General features: G+C 38.4%; 1 protein-coding gene across 1 annotated transcript in view; it reads right to left on the reverse strand.

Annotated features, from left to right (window-relative positions):
- Positions 1-6,101: 6,101 nt before the first annotated feature.
- Positions 6,102-20,509, reverse strand: part of ADGRV1 (adhesion G protein-coupled receptor V1) — a 611,804-nt gene continuing 597,396 nt past the window's right edge. Inside the window, exons 89-90 of the mRNA XM_030927972.1 lie at positions 17,665-17,842; positions 6,102-6,759 (exon numbers count right to left, since the gene is read on the reverse strand). Coding sequence (XP_030783832.1) covers positions 6,641-6,759; positions 17,665-17,842 — 297 coding nt within the window. The 3' untranslated portion in view covers positions 6,102-6,640. The remainder of the gene's footprint in view (positions 6,760-17,664; positions 17,843-20,509) is intronic.

Below are 20,509 nucleotides of genomic sequence, written 5' to 3' on the forward strand. Positions count from 1 at the left end.
CTCGTTTGAAACCTGTTGTATAGACTACTGCCAAAATGAAAATAACAAATTTTTCATAGATCTTTAGTGGTTTTCAAGACTCCTTGGATGACTGTGAAGCAGAGTGAATTACAGATGCAGTTCAACAAACTATAGCCTTGCAAATGAAAGCTATTTGGTAACACGAAGATGATATGGCATCTTATTTGTTCAATAATTGCTATCCATTTGGATTTTTAAAGGCATAACTTCTGTAACCAAATCAATTTTTTAAAATCAAGAAAAAAGGTGCTTTAATTTAGCTACTAGGGTAAAGGTGACTTTTTTCCAGCTCAACAAATTTATTGGGCATCATTTTGTTTCAGGCACTGTGTTAATTGCTTAGGATAACAAAACAAATGAGGCAGAGACAAGTAAAAGTGGGAACACTCTTAAGGAGCTTATAGTCTAGCACAGGTTGTTTAATTAGGGTTTTGCAGATGTCATTAGGGGGATTCTGTGAGAAGTTACTTTTAGGGGTTCCAGAAGAGATAGGGAAATTTTTCAAAAATTTTTTTTGAACTTCCTTTTCCATGCAGCCAGCACTTACAGTGAAAAATAGTGATCAAACTGCCCTGTAAGCAATTTATTTTTTTTTTAATTTTTTTTTTTTTAATTTTTTTTTGAGATGGAGTCTTGCTCTGTCGCCCAAGCTGGAGTGCAGTGGCGTTATCTCAGCTCACTGCAAGCTCTGCCTCCCGGGTTCATGCCATTCTCCTGCCTCAGCCTCCCGAGTAGCTGGGACTACAGGCGCCTGCCACCACGCCCGGTTAATTTTTTTTGTATTTTTTGTAGAGACGGGGTTTCATCGTGTTAGCCAGGATGATCTCGATCTCCTGATGTTGTGGTCTGCCCGCCTTGGCCTCCCAAGGTGCTGGGATTACAGGCGTGAGCCACCACGCCTGGCCCCTGTAAGCAATTTTTTAACAATTTATTTTATTGTGTTAAGAACACCTAACATGAGATTTACCCTCTTAACAAAATTTTAAGTCTACATTACATTATTGTTGACTATAAGTACAATGTGTACTGTTGTATGCCAAATTTCCAGAGCTTATTCTAGAGCTTATTCAACTTGCTTAACTGAAACTTTATGCCCATTGATTTAAATCCCTATTTCCTCTCCCCTATCCCCTGGCAACCACTATTCCACTCTTTAATTCTGTGAAGTTGACTATTTTAGATACTTCAGAAGTGGAATAATGTAGTATTTGTCTTTCTGTGATTGACTTATTCCACTTATCAGCAGAGTAAAATGGCAACCTATAGAGTGGAGAAAATATTTGCAAACCATGTAGCTGATAAAGGGTTAATTTCCAAAATATTTAAGGAACTCCAGCAGTTCAAAAGCAAAAAACACTTGATAACCCAATTAAAAATGGACTAAGGACTAGAATAGACATTTCTTCAAAGCAGACATACAAATGACTAACAGGTGTATTAAAAAATGCACAATGTCACTAGTCATCAGATAAATGAAAATCAAAACCACAATGAGATTTCACCTGACAACTGCCAGCACAGCTATTATGAGAAAACAAAAAGACAAGTGTTGGTGAGGGTGTGGAGAAACCAGAACCCTTGTACACTGTTGGTGAGAATGCAAAATGGTGTGGCTACTATGGAAAACAGTATGGGACTTCCTAAAAAAATTAAAAATAGAACTAACAAATGAACCAGCAATCCCACTTCTGAATATTTGTCCAAAAGAAATGAAATCAGAATCTTGAAGAGACATTAACACTTATATATTCATTGCAGCACTACTCACAATAGCCAAGATGTGCAAACAACCCAGATGTCCATTGACAGATGAACAGATAAACAGAGTTTGCATAGACATACAGTGGAATACTACTCAGCCTTTAAAAAGGAAATTCTGCAAAATGTGCACAGATGGACCTTGAGGATAAAGGTGATCTTTTAAAAGGGGAAACAACCCCTTTACTATATAACATTTGTGTATTATCTGAGAACATTCAGGAAAGAAACCATAGTGCCCCTGATAGTTCCTGAGTATCTTTCTAGTTTGTGTGAGTGTTCTTACTCACCCTTTCAAGTCTTCCATTAAATGACCACTACTCCCCTCCTGTAATGTACAAAAGTCTTCAAAATGATTTTGATGAATGCGCAGAATAAGGATATATAATGTGGTGCAGGTCACACACTTCACAAATCAGCTTTTGAAAACATCTTTTACTCGTGGAAACTAATATTATCATAATTTTCCTACTTTTCTTGCTCTGAATTCCCAGGACTTTTTTTTTTTTTTAAGGCAGTCTATCTTTTTTACCCAGGCTGGAGGTGCAGTGGCACAATCTAGGCTCACTGAAACCTCTTGGGTTCAAGCAATTCTCTTGCCTCAGCCTTACAGGAACCTGCCACCATGCCTGGCTAATTTTTGTATTTTTTGTAGAGATGGGGTTTCGCCATGTTGTCCAGGCTGGTCTCAAATGCCTGGCCTCAAGTGATCTGCTTGCCTTGGCCTCCCGAAGTGCTGTGATTACAGGTGTGAGCCACTGCACCCAGCCTCCAGAACTTTTCAATCTCTCTGTCTCTCTCTCTTTCTCTCTCTCTCACACACACACCTTTGAAATAAATGTAGTCATACCAAAACTCAAAATAGTGATGTTGAAATTGTTTGCATTGTCTCTTTCCTTCATTAGTGTTACAAAACAAATGCTAGGAGTATAATCCTAAATTAAAAAAAAAATCAAATTTGTGATTTGTTTACAAACTCATAAAGGTTTATTATAGGCAAAAAGTAAAGTTTGACCTTGCTAAAATTTGAATTATTGTATCTATTAGAAAGCAGTGATTACTTATGTTTTTTCAAAGTCCTAAAATACTATTTCATGTACTGAAAGTGCTCATAAATTTCTTGAGCTATGTCAGTTTTAGGAACTTTGGCTCCAACCTCGGTTCTCATAGTTAGATCCAGTTGCTGAGTCCACTGCAAGAGCCAGGCTGGGAACTGAACTGAGACATCCATAGTACTCCCAAGGACCATGACAATAAAACTTGATAATAGTATCCCATTGTTACAGATGATAGGAAACATGGCTATTCGCCATTTGCGTTTCTTCTTGAAACCATGTAATTTACTTTATAAAAGATGTTTGTTAACCATAAATCAATGATACTGAAGCATCAGTAAGTATCCGGGTTGTTGTGAATAAATTCTTTGTTAAACCCTTTTATCTCCAGTGTAGTCAATTCCTAATTAAAGTAGTTGCCTAACTTGTCAAGGTGGCTTGAATAGTTATAGATTACCATGAAAATAATGTGTTTTCCTTAGGCATATTGTGCATGTATTAATGCATGTGCTAGCTACTATGCACTAGTTTAATAAAGCATCTGGGTGTTTCTAAATGTTTATAAAGGTGAGTTTGCTTTTCTAGTACAGTGTTGTTTGGGTAGGTGAGAATAATTGAGTAAGAATAAAATCAGAATGTACCAACTACATTTTATCAGTATCACTCATCTGAGTTGTATTTTATTTCACTAGTCAGTCAAAAAGACTAGAAGTGGCCGGACGTGGTGGCTCATGCCTCTAATCCCAGCAGTTTGGGAGGCTGTGGCGGGCAGATCATCTCAGGTCAGGAGTTTGAGACCAGCCTGGACAACATGGTGAAACCCTGTCTCTACTGAAAATACAAAAACTTAGCTGGTTGTGGTGGCGTGTGCTTGTAATCCCAGCTACTTGGGAGGCTGAAGCAGGAGAATCACATAAACCTGGGAGGCAGAGGTTGCAGTCAGCCAAGACTGTGCTACTGTGCCCGAGCCTGGGAGGCAGAGTGAGACTCCATCTCAAAAAAAAAAAAAAAAAAAAAAAAAAAAAGTAGAAGAGACGCAAGATAATGAAAGAGTTTCCTAGCCTCAGTCATTTGGTCCAGTTTTTAAATACTACTCATGGAATATGTGGTCCTTTGACTTGGATCCTGCTAGAGAAGCATTGGAAGGACTGGGTCTATGACATTAACAATTAGAAGACCATATGGAACACAGGCATGGCCTTAGTGCTTTCTTTGTTTCTGCCAAAGTCAGGGTGTCCAAGGGAGATCCACTCTGGCATCCAGACACTTTGAGGTCAACACCACTTACTTATCTGATTGACACTTAACCTCAAACAAATCTACCCAGAGGCCTTAGGATCTCAAGTGCTGGTAAACAAGGTGAATTTGTTTGGGAGTTCAGTTCCCAAATGGCATTTTGTTTTCATACCTCCATTATATTTAAACTTCCGTGATCAGATTTGGGAGGCATGGAAAATATTGATTAAACCTTAAAGTACCTCAAGAGATTGAAAATCAGCGCGAAACTCAAGTTCCAGAATGAAATGCTTTCTGTGTCTTGTTTACTAAGATTTTCATTCAACTGGTATTTCCTGTCTTGAAATTCCACCAGTTCTATCACCATCCTGTAACCCATGTGCATACCCCTCTGTACTTGTATCCAAATTATGAAAAATCCTTTTTATTTTTGACGTTCTAAAATACTAAAAATGTAAAACAGAAACAAATGCAAAAAAGTAATCACAACAATGTAGGAAAATGAAGACATTACCAAGGAAATGTTAGGTGTCTCTTACAGAGGAAAGAAAATGTGATGGAGATGGGGTATACAGTTTCTGTTTGGAGTGATGAAAACATTCTGGAAATAGATAAAGGTGATGGTTGCAAAACATCGTGAATGTAATTAAACCACTGAATTATACCCTTAAAATGGTTAAAATAATACCCTTCATATGTATTTTACTACAATTTTTTAAAACTCCAATAAAGTAATATACCAAATACCATTGAAGTGTACACTTTAAATAGGTTTTATGGAATGTGAATGATATCTCAGTAAAGGTGTTAAGGAAATGTCATGGAGAGAAAGACGATCAAGCCTACTGAAAGAGAAAGATCACAGGTGACGTGTTAAGAGTCCTAGCCTTTTGGTTTTCATTTTTGAGAATTTGATTTTATTTGCTTCTCCCTACACAGTACTATATGGCAGGTGTCCCACTTTAATGCACATTTGGAGGAAACAGAATGGCAAACTATTGTTGCTATTGGCATATGAATCTCATTTGTTTTTAGCACTGTGGCTTGTAAAACCTTGGGTTTTCCTTCCAATATTTAAAAGAATCAAGCTGAACAGTGGCAGGTAGCCCTTTTGATTTATCAAGATGGCAATTTGAATAGCAATAGAAACCCAGCAACCCTTTTTTTTGGTCAGGTTTTCTCAAATTTTGGCACTATATAGAAAAGAAAAGAGCTATCAACAGTTGCCTTTGTTAGATAATTAGATGTCTAATGTATTTTTTTTTTTTTTTTTTTGTACAGACAGAGTTTTGCCATGTCACCCAGGCTAGTTTTGAACTCCTGGACTCAAGGGATCCTCCCGCCTTGGCCTCCCAAAGTGCTGGGATTGCAGGCATAAGCCACTGCTCCTGACTCTTCGTTTTCTACTTACAGTGACAGTCTACTTATCAAAACTCAATATAAGATGAATGGGGTAGGGGAAGGGGAGGACTCACAGGAAAAGGAGACATTTTATAATTTATCAAGATAAATAATGCCACCTCAGACTTTATAACAAATAAAGCCACCCTTAGTAGCGACGAAAAAGCACTTGGATCTTTTAATTATGGCTCTAAGGCAAATTATTAGCAGAACAAAATTTTCTCTTAACTAATCTTTTTAACCTTTCTTGAGATGATACTGATTTTCTCAAACATATTTAAGAATTCCAAAATAAAAAATCAAAATGGCTTCCTCAGGACAAACTTGTTCTGTTCCTGATGATTCTTCTGGAACCACAGTTAATGAAATCATCACAAACACCACAGCGTTTGTTCCGGGATAGACTTTCTGATGTCTCATTCCAAGACAAAGAAAGACTGAAAAATCTAAACCGAGAAATGTTTCTCTAAAACAAACTCTGTATTGTTTGAAAGATCCTCTTCTTAACTGCATGAAAAAATGTTTGATGGAGTTATTTTTAACTGGGGACAGAACATTCATTCTGAGAAATGTTCAGATCCCTAATTTTATAATGAGCAGAAATACATACTGTTGAAAGACTAGGCCAAATTCAGTAATCCCATCAACATTTAGGTGCAGGATCATCAACAGACAGACCAGTTTACATTTTTCAGGAATTAAAGTCTTCTAGCTGCAGTGAAGTCTTGAATCTGGATCACTTGGATTCATGCAAGATGGCACAGGGTGCCTGTCATCATCTACATATAGAGTTAGCTTTTTTTGCCTATGTACAATGTTTCTTTATGAATAATGAAGCTGGATGATACCAAATAGGTTCTATTGCTTTATTGAGCATTACTTTCATTAAACAATGTTAGCCATATAGGATGATTTAAAAAAACAACTAACATTCTCGGAATATGAACATCCTATTAACTGATACAAACTGACTCCATCTTTCTTATAGCAGTGAATTTTCAGGTCACACACAATCAGTAATTTATACTCCAAATACAACAATCACTTTTGTGTTAATCATCCAGTACAATTCACAGGGTCCTATTACACAGGTGGATGTACTTAGAGAGTTTTAGCACAAAAGCTGATACAAATATGAAAATGGGCTCAGTCAAATGGTTAGTGAGGTGCTAGAGGTGAGTGTCGGCGATGGGTATCCTCCTGAGCTCCACGATCTGAGAGTCAGTCAAGGTGCCCCCCTCCTGGCTGCCTTGACCAGATTCATTGTCACTGACACTGAGACCAGCACCTGCCACAGAAATAGAATGAACACAAAAATCCGAACTATTAATGCAGTGAATTCTTAAGAATCAATTTATATTAGGTCCAATTCTTTTTATTTCTATTATATTAGTAAAAAATAAGCTATACATTTAGAATAGATATTATTAATACCTAACAATTATGAAACTATCTTTTACGTTTCCTTTGATAGTTTTTTAAAATGTACAGATTAATTTCTAAAGACACACATTTGGGTTCTCAATCTTTATTGTTTGTTTCCACGTGGTGGACAGGTGTAACCTATTACCAGAATATAATCTCTCAACTGGGGTCTCATCCAAATAGAAAACCAGTCAGGTTATTAGACTTTTTCACCAGTGGGGTAGGATTTGCTGTTACAAAACATATAGGCCCCGAGCTCATATGCACTGAGGTCCATCACTTGAGATTCAGTGTTGGGCAGTGATCTGAGAAGAAAGACAGGTATGTGAGAACACCTGGAGTCACACCAGTGCCCTGAAGACATTGGCTCTGATTCATATCTGATCCTAAGATAAAAATAATTACATAACACAGTGCCAAAATAGATCCACACAGGAATTCCACCACAGCAGTTAACTACTGACAGTGCTCAGAATCTGTTTTGAGGAAGCTCCACTATTTGCTACTTTGTTTTGTTTTTTTGTTTTGTTTTGTTTTTTACAACTCAGATAATTGAGAAAACTTAAAACTATGCTAGAGTAACACCTTGTTCTTTTCTTTTTCTTTCATATTTCTAGAGAACAATGTTCTTTTCTTTTGTAATACAGTTCAGAGGAACACATTAACTCTCATCCTCTCTCTACACACACACAATGGGGATGTGGTCATAGGGTGTGCTGGATGAATCACCAGAGGTTACCAGGGCCAGCCCCACTAGACTCTGCAAACAAGGAGGAAAGTGAAAAGCCGGTTGCTTAGGCAGCTGGGATTTCCCTTTCTGAGATGAAGAAAAGGCAATTCTGCAGAGTTGACAGTTGTGGGAAAATGGTGAATTAGCTTAATCTTAGCCTATCTGGAAATGGAAGCCAGAGCCTACTAGTGACCTTCTAGCCAAGCCCTTCTTCTTCTGGGTCTCTGACCTTCGCACTCTCTCTGTTAAAGGCCACTGTTGAAACTCCACTTCCTCCTTTTGCTTCTGTGACATGGTATTTGCCCATCTCATCCTCTGATCTGCTGGCTCTTTCTAGACCTCTTCGGCGTTCTCATACATTTCCTCCTGCTGCATCATTTCTGGTGGCCTTGTCTTCTGCCCTGCCTCAAGGCCTGCAGGATCCTCTTGCCTGCATTCTCTCCTAATGTCTCACTAGGGTTTCCAAGCTCAGGACATGGAGCAGCAGGTCACTGCCTTTTCATACCACGTTCTTATATTGGCACCTCTGCCTGGGGTGCTCTTCTCACTTCCCACCTCCTTCATGTGGCTGCCTCCACTCTTCCTACCAGTATCAACTCTGCTACCCCTTGAAACAGGATGATTCTCTTTTTAAAATTTCTGACTCCCCCACTGGATTATGTCCTTCCTATCTTTGTCTCCTAGCTCATAGGACAGTGCTCAGCACACTGCAGGTGTTCAGTAAATGTCTGCTGAATGTAGTAATAAACTGTGCTCTGCATCCTAAGTTGTGAACCTGCCTGTTCCATCTCATCTCCTGTTCTGTTCCTCTGGTCTGTTCTGTATTCCGCTGCCCTCTCCTTCTCAAGAACAAATGTTAGTTCCTATTGCCAGTTGCACTGAGTTGGGAACCTTCTGCTTTGGCTTTCAAATCAGTCCTTAATCTGTCTCTAGCCTATCAAATAGATGTATCCCAACCACTGCCTTTTGGAGAGCTTTCTCTGAAACTGATCAGGTCTCCTGATGCCCTGAATGCAACATGTTAATTCCAGCCTGAGTGTCTTCCTGCCTGTCCATCAAGGCCCATCTCTATACTTTTTACAGATACTTATTTTTCCATTTTATTAAAATAGGGAGCTGGAGGACATAAAATGTGAAAAGTTCTCGTCCCTGACAGAATCATTAATCACGTCCCCTTTATTCTCTCACATTGCCCAGGTTTTGATGATAAATTTAATAATACTCCTATCTATAATGTATACATAAGCCATAAAGTAAAATGCTTAACACCCATAAACTCTTTTCTTCAAGAACCAGAATATTGCCAATGACAATGTATTTTTAAAAATTTAGTAAGTTGCTTGGCTGGGCGCGGTGGCTCAAGCCTGTAATCCCAGCACTTTGGGAGGCCGAGGCGGGCGGATCATGAGGTCAGGAGGTCGAGACCATCCTGGCTAACACGGTGAAACCCCGTCTCTACTAAAAATACAAAAAATTAGCCGGGCGAGGTGGCGGGCGCCTGTAGTCCCAGATACTCGGGAGGCTGAGGCAGGCGAATGGCGTGAACCCGGGAGGCGGAGCTTGCAGTGAGCCGAGATCGCGCCACTGCACTCCAGCCTGGACGACAGAGCGAGACTCCGTCTCAAAAAAAAAAAAAAAAAAATTCAGTAAGTTGCTAAAATTTAACAATTTCGCATAAAAAAATCAGATTTCTGGTTTCTCTTGAAAAAACAAAAACAAAAACAAACAAAAAAACAAAACAAAACCAAAAGACAACCAGAAGATCAGGCAACACTGGGCCTGCATTTCTGCATTACAAAACAAACAAAAAACAACAACAAAAAAACCCATGGACCAGGCAGTCCTTCAGTTTATCTCTGTTTTCACCCAGCCCTCTTCAATCATTTATGTAATACCATAAATAATGCTTGGCCCCCGAAGGTAACATTTGTGTCTACTTCCAGGACTTCGAAGGACAAATGGCCCATGTTTCTCTGCTGGGAACAGGAGAACTGTGTTATTTGGAAGTACCTCAGTGAATTGTAAGATAGTGGCCATTCTATAAGGAGGTTACTAAGGCCCTGGAGCCTGTAGCAAGGAAGAGCTAAATATGGAAGCACTAGGGAGGAACAGAGAGGACCCCATGATTAGCCTCAGGGAAGACTAAGGCCAAATCATTTAACTAGTACCAACTCCCAGTGATTTCAGTGTCTGCCTGCTCTAGATCCCACTAGGAATACATCATAAAGCGTGTGATGACACCTGGGACAAAGCACACTAGAAAGACAAGCTCTGCCTTATTGAAAGCATGCTGAGCTTGTTTAGCAACTCAAGATATGTAAGCAAGTTCTAGACTCCTCTTGAGTCACCACATGTACCTGACCCACCTCATCATCCTTTGCAGTTTCTTCCCAGTTCAAAGAAATGCACAAATATTCAAATTCTCATCCCTCACTGAGACTCAGAAAAGGCATATATTACACACAAGTGTAACAAGCCGAGACCTGGGAGCACAAACCAGGTCTCCCATCTCTTTGCAATTCATTAAATGATATAGGTGGGTAGTTTGCAGTAAGTATCCTGATTTTCTGAAAAGTGTTTCCATGCTTAAATTTAAAACCAAAAGTTTAAGAAAAATCCAGCGACTGAGATAACAGGGACACTTTCCTTTGGTCAACAGACCAGGCAATCATAAAGGAACTAAAACTAATAATTTACATTCACCATGAGCTTCACCTTTTCTTAACATTTTAATATACTTTGGTTAGGATAGGGTGACTATCAGTCCTGTTTTATAGATGCAGGGACTGAGTGAGGATGAGAGGTGCTAGTTGAGTGGCCCACATCAATGTGACAATGATCCAAAGACCATACCCCTTCCATCTTTTTCTGAGGAAAAAAATCAAAATCTTTCAAAATTCCACTTTTCCATTTTGATTCTCACCTAACTTTGTTTACTACACTGGGCTGCAGAATTTCTTGAAGTTAAATAAGTCATTGTGGTTTGATGTGATATCTTGCAAAGAGAAATTTATTGATGAGTTCTTGGAGAAGTTTGAGTATTTTGGGCCTTGATTCTGAATGTTTTCATTTGTGTTCAAGGACTTGTCATCTATTTTCTTCTAACTGAAAAATAAATTATGTCTAGGTTTCCGATAGGGAAATGTTTACCATGACATTGATGTCATCGGCCTGGGATAACACCAGGAAGCCAGGGGGCTGGGGATGGTGGGGAATCAGGTTAGTCATTCTGGGAGAAGCCCCCGCTGAAGAAAGACTCCTTTCTAAGCCCAATATGTTCTAAGCTTGACATTTTCAGGAATCTTGTCAACTTGGGATCAACACAGAAATGCCAGTACTCAAGGCACACCTTGTTAAGAATGTAGAGACATTCCTTTCCATCCTACCCTCACCCTGAGTCTCTGTTCTAGTTTGCTTGGAACTTTCTCCTCTTCCCTAAAATGGAGGCTGTCCCAGGGTGACTGTTCCCACTCTCCTAAAGTCTTGGGGACACTGATGATACATTAGACAGCTCTATTTAAAACAAACAAACAAACAAACAAACAAAAAACTAATAATCAGGATACCACTAGTCTAGAACTCAGTGTCTCACTTGCCTGTGTAAGTGCTGATGTACTTCAAGAACAAATAATTGAAAGACATTATGTCATCTTTTTTTTTTTTTTTTTTTTTTTTGAGACGGAGTCTCGCTGTGTCACCCAGGCTGGAGTGCAGTGGCCGGATCTCAGCTCACTGCAAGCTCCACCTCCCGGGTTCACGCCATTCTCCCGCCTCAGCCTCCGAGTAGCTGGGACTACAGGTGCCCGCCACCACGTCCGGCTAATTTTTTTGTATTTTTAGTAGAGACGGAGTTTCACCATGTTAGCCAGGATGGTCTTGATCTCCTGATCTTATGTCATCTTTTTTTTAGAATGAAATGTGGATTTCTCATAGAAAGTCAAATATTTTAACTTAAAAATTAGAAATGTCAATAGTGTTTTTTTCTAAATTTTTAAAAATGTAATATGGCTAAAATTAGATTGAAAAAGAAGTCCATGACTGGTTTATGGGACAGGGCTTCTACTTTAGATCAAACCGTTTTAATATACTTGCCTTTAATATAAGTTTGAAGTATGCAACTAAGTATGCACTAACACAGTGGCTTCAAAAACATTGTCTTGCTCACATCAGAATTTATTTGCAGCTGTTAAACATGAATTTGGAGTCTGCTGACACATTTGTAAATGCTTGTAAAGAAGTGATGATGTTTTTTAATCTGGAAACTGACTACTTAAGCTTTCTCTTTTAGAGATATAGTTTTTCTCACGGTTAATCTTAACAATTAAAAAGAGAATGTCTTAGCTAAAGAGTGTTAGCTCTCCTGCTTGCCCCTTATTATGGCATTCTGACATTAAATTCTCTCTATTGCACTCAGTAAAGGCATTCTACCTACTGAATTAATACAAGCATTTTAGTATGTGCTTGAATATCTGAACATTATTCCTAACTGAAAGATGATGAATTCTAAGGGGAGATTAAAAGGGCACAGGAAATAGTATCGGTGGCTATTGAGAGGCCTAGTCACTCTTCCTGAATCCCATCCATCCATCCATCCATCTAATATGGAGCATCAACTGAGATACTCAGCACTGTTACATATCCAGGGATACTGAGATGAATCCCGGTTTTTCAGAACATAAACTCTGGCCCAGGACTAGGCCAGATTCTTATTTCTACATGTTCATCTGGCCACCCTTCCTGCTTCTATGTGGAATTTGCATTGGATGGACCATGCTTCCTATTCTTGTGACCTACTTGCTCATTTGTGACTTATTAACCTCTGTCTTGATTCTTACATACTCTCCGACACATATTTTAGTGCAGGATATTAGGGTAAGGGAAGTACATAGAACAAACCTGATTAACAGGTGGTACAATTTGAGAAGGATAGACAAATCACTTTTCATCTGATACTACCACAGTGCCTGAAGTCCCACAATTAAAAATGAACTTTTTTCCACCTTGTAGTTTTGGTTTTTAAGAGTTTTCTACTAAGATGTAAAAACCACAGAAAAAGCTTTTATCTTTTACCTGTTTATAGAAAACTTTATTACGAATGATGCTATAGCTAAGAAAGGAGGAGGTTAAAAAGAATGGCTGTTGAATGCCAAAGGCCCATTTTGCCTTCAATTTACAGTGTTCTCTAAGGTTGGCTGCAGATGTAAGGAGAGATTGGAGGCGTGCCAGAAAGCCTAGGACATGGGCAGAAATTGGTGGCTCACTGTCACATAATCTCAAGTAGAAAATTATCAGATACATGGTAGAAACTGTTATTTGAGAATATGGAAATCTTTGCAATGTAGGATTTTTATAGGTGAGAAGAGGTGGTTAACGATTTGGCTAAAGTCAGGGGTCAATGTGGGAGCTGGCGGCCCCTCCTCATAATCTAATGCTGCACATCACTCCAGGTCAATGCCTCTGCAGGATGTAAAGCACCTGCAGTAGAAGTCTTCAGGCTGGGATTCCTTTAACTTGTGGTACATGATGCCTTTTCAAGGAGTACAAGGTGGTATGGGAAGGACAGCTTTAAAGGAATACATTCCCAGATCTTGAATTTCCATATCTATTATTCTGATTAGTCTTTTTCATTTTTGACAATCATTTACCAAAACAGATGTTTCTGTTACTCATGTTGATTTGTTGAGCTGTACACTAGGAATAATTGTGATGGTCACAGTATAAAAGAAATTTTGAACACTTTAGAGTCTCATGGCCACAGAAAAAAATTAAGTTCTAATTTAAAAACATGTTCTGTTGGAGAGAAATATGAGTAAAATGAATTGTAAGTATGAAACATATTATAGTAGGATAAAATTCCATGGAGAAAGTAGAATGGAAATAAAAAGTTCAAGGAGAAAAGAAAGAGATGTCAAATTTCCAATTATAAAAAAAAGCCTGTTCATATATTTAAAAAATGAATAACTAGGTATTACATTGCTAAGGTAGTTAGCAAAGAGCCTTTGGGTTAGTTTAAAAAAATAATGTAAAATTTTTGTTTTCAAACACCAAAATGTATGATACAGTGGAAATTACATTATTTGATACTATTTAAACTGATTATGAAAAACTTTTTAAACATATGCAAAAGGCTCCATAGCTTTGACAAGTTGTTTCAAATGAAAGAGACATGGAAGACCCACTGTTTCAGTACTTGACTTGGAGTAGGCCATAGTGAAGGTGGACCTGAGATAGATCAAGGTTTGCAAACTCAAATGTCCTAGTGGCCAAGGATGTTTGCATAAACCAGTGACATGGGCCTAGTAGACACTAGAAAATGGAAGAGCTCATGTCCAAAGGGGCTGCTACTACTCAGTTCCAAGCAAGCAGTGCTGTGCTCGACTTCAAAGACTCTGTTGCTAGATTTTTCTAGAAATTCTACATTTTTGGAAAATAGCTCTAAATTTTTAATATTGGCTCAAAAAATGTTAAGATGTTATATGGATCAAGCACAGCACTTTGTTGGGCTGAATCTGGCCTTATGAGTCAATTATAACTGCTGTAGACAGAATGGCATGTAGACTGATCCTTTATTTGACCATATTCTAGGAGGGAAAGTGTCCAGTGGCTGATACTTGATTACTACGGTACTTTTTCTAAGAATATAGGGAACCAAGTGTTAGAGATTGTTATTTTGGTCTTTTAAAGTATTTATTTCCTAGTGAGTTCAGGGAACTCTAAAGGAATGCTGAACCAAATCTATAAGTAAGCAAGACATTCCTTACATTCTAGAACCGAATGCACTTCATAGTTGTTATATAAATATAAGATGTAATGTAATATAGATCTAATTTAATTATGTTCCAAGAATTCACTTTATGTTTCCGGTGTCATAACTTCAACAACTGATGACACTGTAGCAGTGAGGACATAATCTGCCCTGAGAACTACTTGTAGTCTGAAAGTCCCTTTTCAGCCCCGACTTTAAGGAACGTTTTATCCAGCCAATCATTTCTTCCTTCCTGAAACTCCTTCCTCTTTGGTTTTCTTTCTGAACTTGCTACAGCTTCTTTGTGAGACTGTCTTCTAATTCACTCTTTCAATGTTGGTATTTTCTATAATATTCTTGTTTCCCTTCCTTCTTCTCCCCTGACTTCCTCATCTCTTTTCCTTTCTTCTCTTCTCTCTCCTTCCATTCTCCCAGATCAACCTTTTTCATCTTCATAGCTTCAAATATAGTCTCTGTGCTGATGCATTTCAGATCATTCCCTTTTACCCTGGTCCCTCACTTAAGATCCAAACCTGAATATTTAGGAGCCACCAGGCCTGATGTCCACATCTGAACTTAACAGTTTTCTCCTGCATGTTTGCTAAACCAAATCTATTTGTTTATTAGCATAAACAAACAAATGCTCTATATACTTTTCCTTCAGTCAGCCATCATGATGAGAAGCATGAGCTTTGGAAGATTGTCCCTCAGTTTTTCCTCAGCATTCCTCTTGTTGGGAAGCTCATCTTCTCATTTTTATTTCCACTCTCTAGATTTGAGGCCTTAACCTCATTCTTTTGGAACACTGTAATAACCTCCCAGCCTTTGTGATGTTGCTTGTAAATTTATTTCTTCATACTTTCATAAGAGTTATTTTGCCTCAAAACCAATAGGAACATGCCATTCCTTTCCTCCAAAGCCTACATGGCTCACTATGCTCTATAAAAGTCTCACTCCTTACCATGGCATCCAAATAGCATTTTAATATTACACAAAGTATCAGTGAGTGTTCTGCTTCCCCAAAATGAATGTATTGCTAGTGTTCTGGAAAGACCAGGTTAAATTAAGCAAAATGGGTTTCCTTTGTCTAGAACATTTCAGAGCTGCTAAAATGCTAATGTGAATTGTGAATCTCTGCAATTTCTCAAATACACTGGGTCAGGGATCCTCCCATTGAGGAATGACTATGAATAGCTAAGGGCAGGTATTTGCTGAAACCCAGCTGGGGAACTCTAGTAGACAATCGATGGTGCCGGCAAGCTACCTGTCAGGCCTGCCTTCTGCTGCCTGGCTTCTCTTACTCTCTGCCCCTGCCACAGCAGCACAGGTTCTAAAAGAGGACACATGCCGTTAAGCCTCTGGGCTCCTGCTAATTCTATTCTCTCAGTTCCTAATGCCCTTTCCTCCATTCTTTACTTGCTTAAAACCTATACATCCTTCAAGAATTAATAGAGAATTTTTTGTTACCTCTTCATCTCCTCTGTCATTTATAACTCTCTCCATTACTTTATTCTTTCTTATTTCATGTTTGTGTGAATGCCTATTTTTCCTAGCAAACTCTAAGCTTCATTGTTCAAATTCATCCACTCACTCAGCATTCAACAATATCTAGCAAAGGTTATTCTAAGCACTAATGTGAGTGTAGGGTTGAGTTCTTATTCCTTTCTATAGTGATATGATTTGGCTGTGTCCCCACCCAAAATCTCATCTTGAACTGTAAGATTCAATTGTAATTGTACAATTCAATTATAATTGTAATTCTAGCCCCATATTCTCCACCTGTGGATGGCAGGACCAGGTGGAGGCAATTGGATCATGGGGGCGGTTTACCCTATGCTATTCTTGTGATAGTGAGTGAGTCTCACAAGATCTGATGGTTTTACAAGTGTCTGGCATTTCCCCTGCTTGCACTCACTCTGTCCTGCCACCGTGAAGAAGGTGCCTGCTTCTCCTTTGCCTTCCGCCATGATTGTACGTTTCCTGAAGCCTCCCCAGCCATGTGAGTCAATTAAACCTCTTTCCTTTATAAATTGCCCAGTCTCTGGTATTTCTTCATAGCAGTGTGAGAATGGACTAATACAGATCGGATTTGCCATTCTTAACAAAGCACTCGCAAGGTGGTTGTGGCACAGTGACTGAGAGCATGGTCTCAGGGTCAGGTGGCCTGCTTCTGCTGCTTCGCACTGCTGCTATTTCTTAACTATGTAACCTTGGGAAGGTTGTAAAATACGATACGTGAAAATATGCTGTTATTCTTAGGCATTTTGGAGTATTTTCAAGATATAATGTAAACTTTTAACTTCAAAATAATGAAGAAAAATGTTTTAGCAAAGCAATATACTTTAGAGCCAAACAATAAAACTATAAGATAGTAAAATGCACTTCCCAATAAATATTTCAATAACTTCAACAGGGCATGGACATATCTTCTTGCTCATGTGGATATCTTGAAATTAAAATGCACTGGGATTTTTATAGGTGTCAGTTCAAAATTTTTCTGAGGAAAAGCAATTTTTAAACTGCATATTTGATTTGAAAACAACTCAAATTACTTTATGGTTTTCTTTTAATGTTCAAAATAGAATTTCCCCAATAAAATATCCATTATATTTCTATTATGAATGCAGCTATCATTTAGACACACAGGAAAGAATGATATCCACTAACTGTTTCACCCAGGAGCGTGTGACCTTTAATCAGGCGGTTTTGTGGTCTTTTATTGCCTTAGCCTGTTTCTCGCATCATATGCTGATGAGTTGGGACCTTTAGGACTGTTTTCCTCTCATTCTGTAAGAACTATTCACTGGGGTCTCAAAGTTGAGTGGGACTGAATATATAGGAGGGTCAAAGAATTATTGTATGTGATAGCCCTTGGAAATTATAGAACTATACCATGCTCATTATGTTGCCTTTGAAAGTTTCTGCTTCAAAGGCACTCCATAAGAAGGTCTCTTTGGCAGGCCAGAGGCAAAACTCCCTCAGTGAGATCCCTATCGACTGTCTATAGCAAACTTAATAGTATCTTCGTGTTCTAGCAAGATTCCAGGACAGGGATATTTACATTTAGCTAGAGTATGCCTTTTTTGAAAGCAAGTTGTAAATTATTTTTAGGTTGTCTTATATTTTGTGCCAAGAACAAAATATCCTAGAGTTTTCCCGGGATTAGGAATGGGTCATGAGAATCAGGATGTGCTAAGGGTGACTGAGTACTTTGCAACTTCATGGGAAGAAAATATAAATTGTAACATAGCAAGAGTGCCTACTTGTAATGTGGTTCATGGGTTCATACATACCAGTTTTCAATGCAAATATCAAATCATCAAACTCCTGGGACTCCTCATCAGCTATCAGTGACCCCTGGCCATATCCTCCAGAGGATGGGAACGTGGCTCCATTTTGTGGACTTGGCTTTAAATCAGGGCTGGCCTGACTGGCCTGTTGGAAGGATGCTCTCTCCCAGTCAGGTGGCACCTTTTTGGATTGGGATGGGGGAAAAAAAAATCATAATATGAATGCATACACATTCACTATGAAACCCATATGAACAACTGATCTCTGCCTTTCCTTACAAAGACCTTGTTAAAGGGTGGTGGCACTGTTTTGAAACTAGACCTTTACTTACTTATATATATATTTTTTTTTGTAGAGATGGAGTCTCACTACATTGCTCAGGCTGGTCTCAAATTCCTGGGCTCAAGAGATCCTGCCTCAACTTCTCAAAGTGCTATGATTACAGGTGTGAACCACCATGCCTGGCCTTAGATTTTGGTGGGAGGATTGCTTGATTCCAGGAGTTAGAGACCCACCTGGACAAGACGGTGAGACCTCCATATCTACAAACAATTTTAAAATGTAAAAAATTAGCTGGGTGTGGTGGTGTGCACCTGTATTCCCAGCTACTCAGGAGGCTGAGGTGGGAGACTCACTTGAGTTCAGAAGTTCGAGGCTGCAGTGGGCTATGATCATGCCACTATGCTCCAGCCTGGGTGACAGAGAGATACCCTATCTCTACTAAAAAAACAAAAACAAAAACAAAACAACTTTAATTTTATCTTTATTCTTTAGAAAATTATGTCTCTCCCTGAGACAATTTAATCTGTGATTCTAAACAATGTCTCTATTTGAATTACTTGTAGATTTCTATGTTGTCATGTGTGGGGAATGAAAACTAATTTTTAACCCAATAAATACATTTTTTGGGAAGATGTGTACAAAGAAAACTCTGTTAAAAAATATAAGAAATGGAGACGAATCCTCCTAATCCTTTATCTAAAATGCCACACAGGATTTTAAATATAGAAGGTATCTATAAGGACATACTAAATTGAGAAAAATACTTTCATAGCATTCCTCCTTGTTTTGGATTGAATGATTAAAAAGATAGCTCTATCCTGGAATGATTAAATGTATTTACATACCTCTAGGTTACTGATAAACAACCCCTTAATCCTTCTTTCCTATACTTTCCCTTCTCTGCATGGCTTTTTAGAATGTCTCTGACAGCACCTCACTGACAGCTGAATGAAGGCCAATTCTAAGCCTGTGAGGAATGCAGAGCACACTTCAGGCTCTGCTGTTGCACAACTCCCAAATGAGCACCCAAGTGGTGGCTCTGGCCCAAGAATTGGACTGTTAACAGCTACTGCCCACCAGCATAGGGTGTTCTGAGAGACGGTAAAGACACTTCATTTCTGAGAACAGCGATCTGAGAACTTTAGAAACGAACTTGAGAGGAAAAGATGAACCTTAAAAAACTTCACTCGGAAGTTGAACATCTAGACCAGCAGTGTCCAATAAAACTTTCTGCAGTGATACAAATGTGTTATATCTGTGTTCTCCAATATGGCAGCTACCAAACGCATGTGGCTGTTGAGCACTTAAAATGTGGTGAGGGTGAATGATAAACTGACTCTTTAATGTTGCCTAATTTTAGTTTAAATTTAAATAGCCACATGCAGCTAATGGTTATTGTATTGGACAGTTCAGATCTAAACAAATGCTAGACTGAGCAACCATTCAAAAAAATTTTAAGATTCATTTCTGAATTATTGATTCTAAAAAATCCCTGTTTCCATTGGACCTGCTGTGATGAAATAAGTCGATTTTAAGAACTTTGGGGATAGAGAAATCATACTAGATTTCCAAAAATTTAAGGATACTAAAGATATAGCTTGATTTTTAAAAACTGTACTTGAACTAATTCATTTTATAACTGAAATTTTCATCAAAATCCTTTGATCAAAATCCTTCATTTCTTTCACCCCCAGCACTTGACAACCACCTTTCTACTCTGTTTCTGTTACTAGTTAATAATTCTGTAAATTAAAATTTCTCATTAAAACTAAAAATATATATAGTACTTGAATTGTTAATATTTACCTTAATTTTAACTTAACATAAGTAAAATTACTTTCCATATTGCTACGAAGGACAAAAGTTATCTCTGGACAGGTAAGTTTTCAGTCTATTGATCTATCTATCTACCTATCTCTCCATCCATCTATCTATTAATATAAACTGTTACCTTTTCAGACAGATGTACCTTCATTTCCTGCCATTTTTCAGGAAGTAAACACAAATACTGTTTTCCTTGGCTCCTTAATATAAAGAGGGCAATACGAGCTCATAAAAAAATGGTAACCAAGCACATCTTGGACACTGCAGAAATTTTTAGAGGCCTTTGTTACTATCTCCTCCTGGCCAGAGGAATTCAGGGATGTTTTAAAATGTGAGCAGTGCCCCAGTGCTAGGGGCAGCATTACTGACAAGCTGGTGGCAATGGGATTCATGCACAGCAAATAAAAATGATGTGGACAGAATGCAGAGAGCAGTGGGAGGTAGATTTTTACAGAGGAAATCCTGACTAGATTTTCCAGTAGTGCTGCAGAAGCACTCTTCTGAGCTTTTTTTCTAAAATATTTTCTAGTACGTAAACTGAAAAGAGGTTTGGCTTAATTTCTTTTCTCTGTTTGTTGGGATTGAGGTAGTGAGTTGGAATCGGTGGAGGAAGAGAGCTATGAAAGTATTTTTAGGAAAAATAGCATCTTAAGAACCATTTCCTTGGCAGACCCAGTCACTGGCATGTCAAATTAGAAAGATTTTGAAGAAAGAAATGTCAAATTATACTCTATCTGATTT

This window comes from Rhinopithecus roxellana, chromosome 3 (assembly GCF_007565055.1).
Source record: "Rhinopithecus roxellana isolate Shanxi Qingling chromosome 3, ASM756505v1, whole genome shotgun sequence".
In the NCBI taxonomy this organism is placed as follows: domain Eukaryota; kingdom Metazoa; phylum Chordata; class Mammalia; order Primates; family Cercopithecidae; genus Rhinopithecus; species Rhinopithecus roxellana.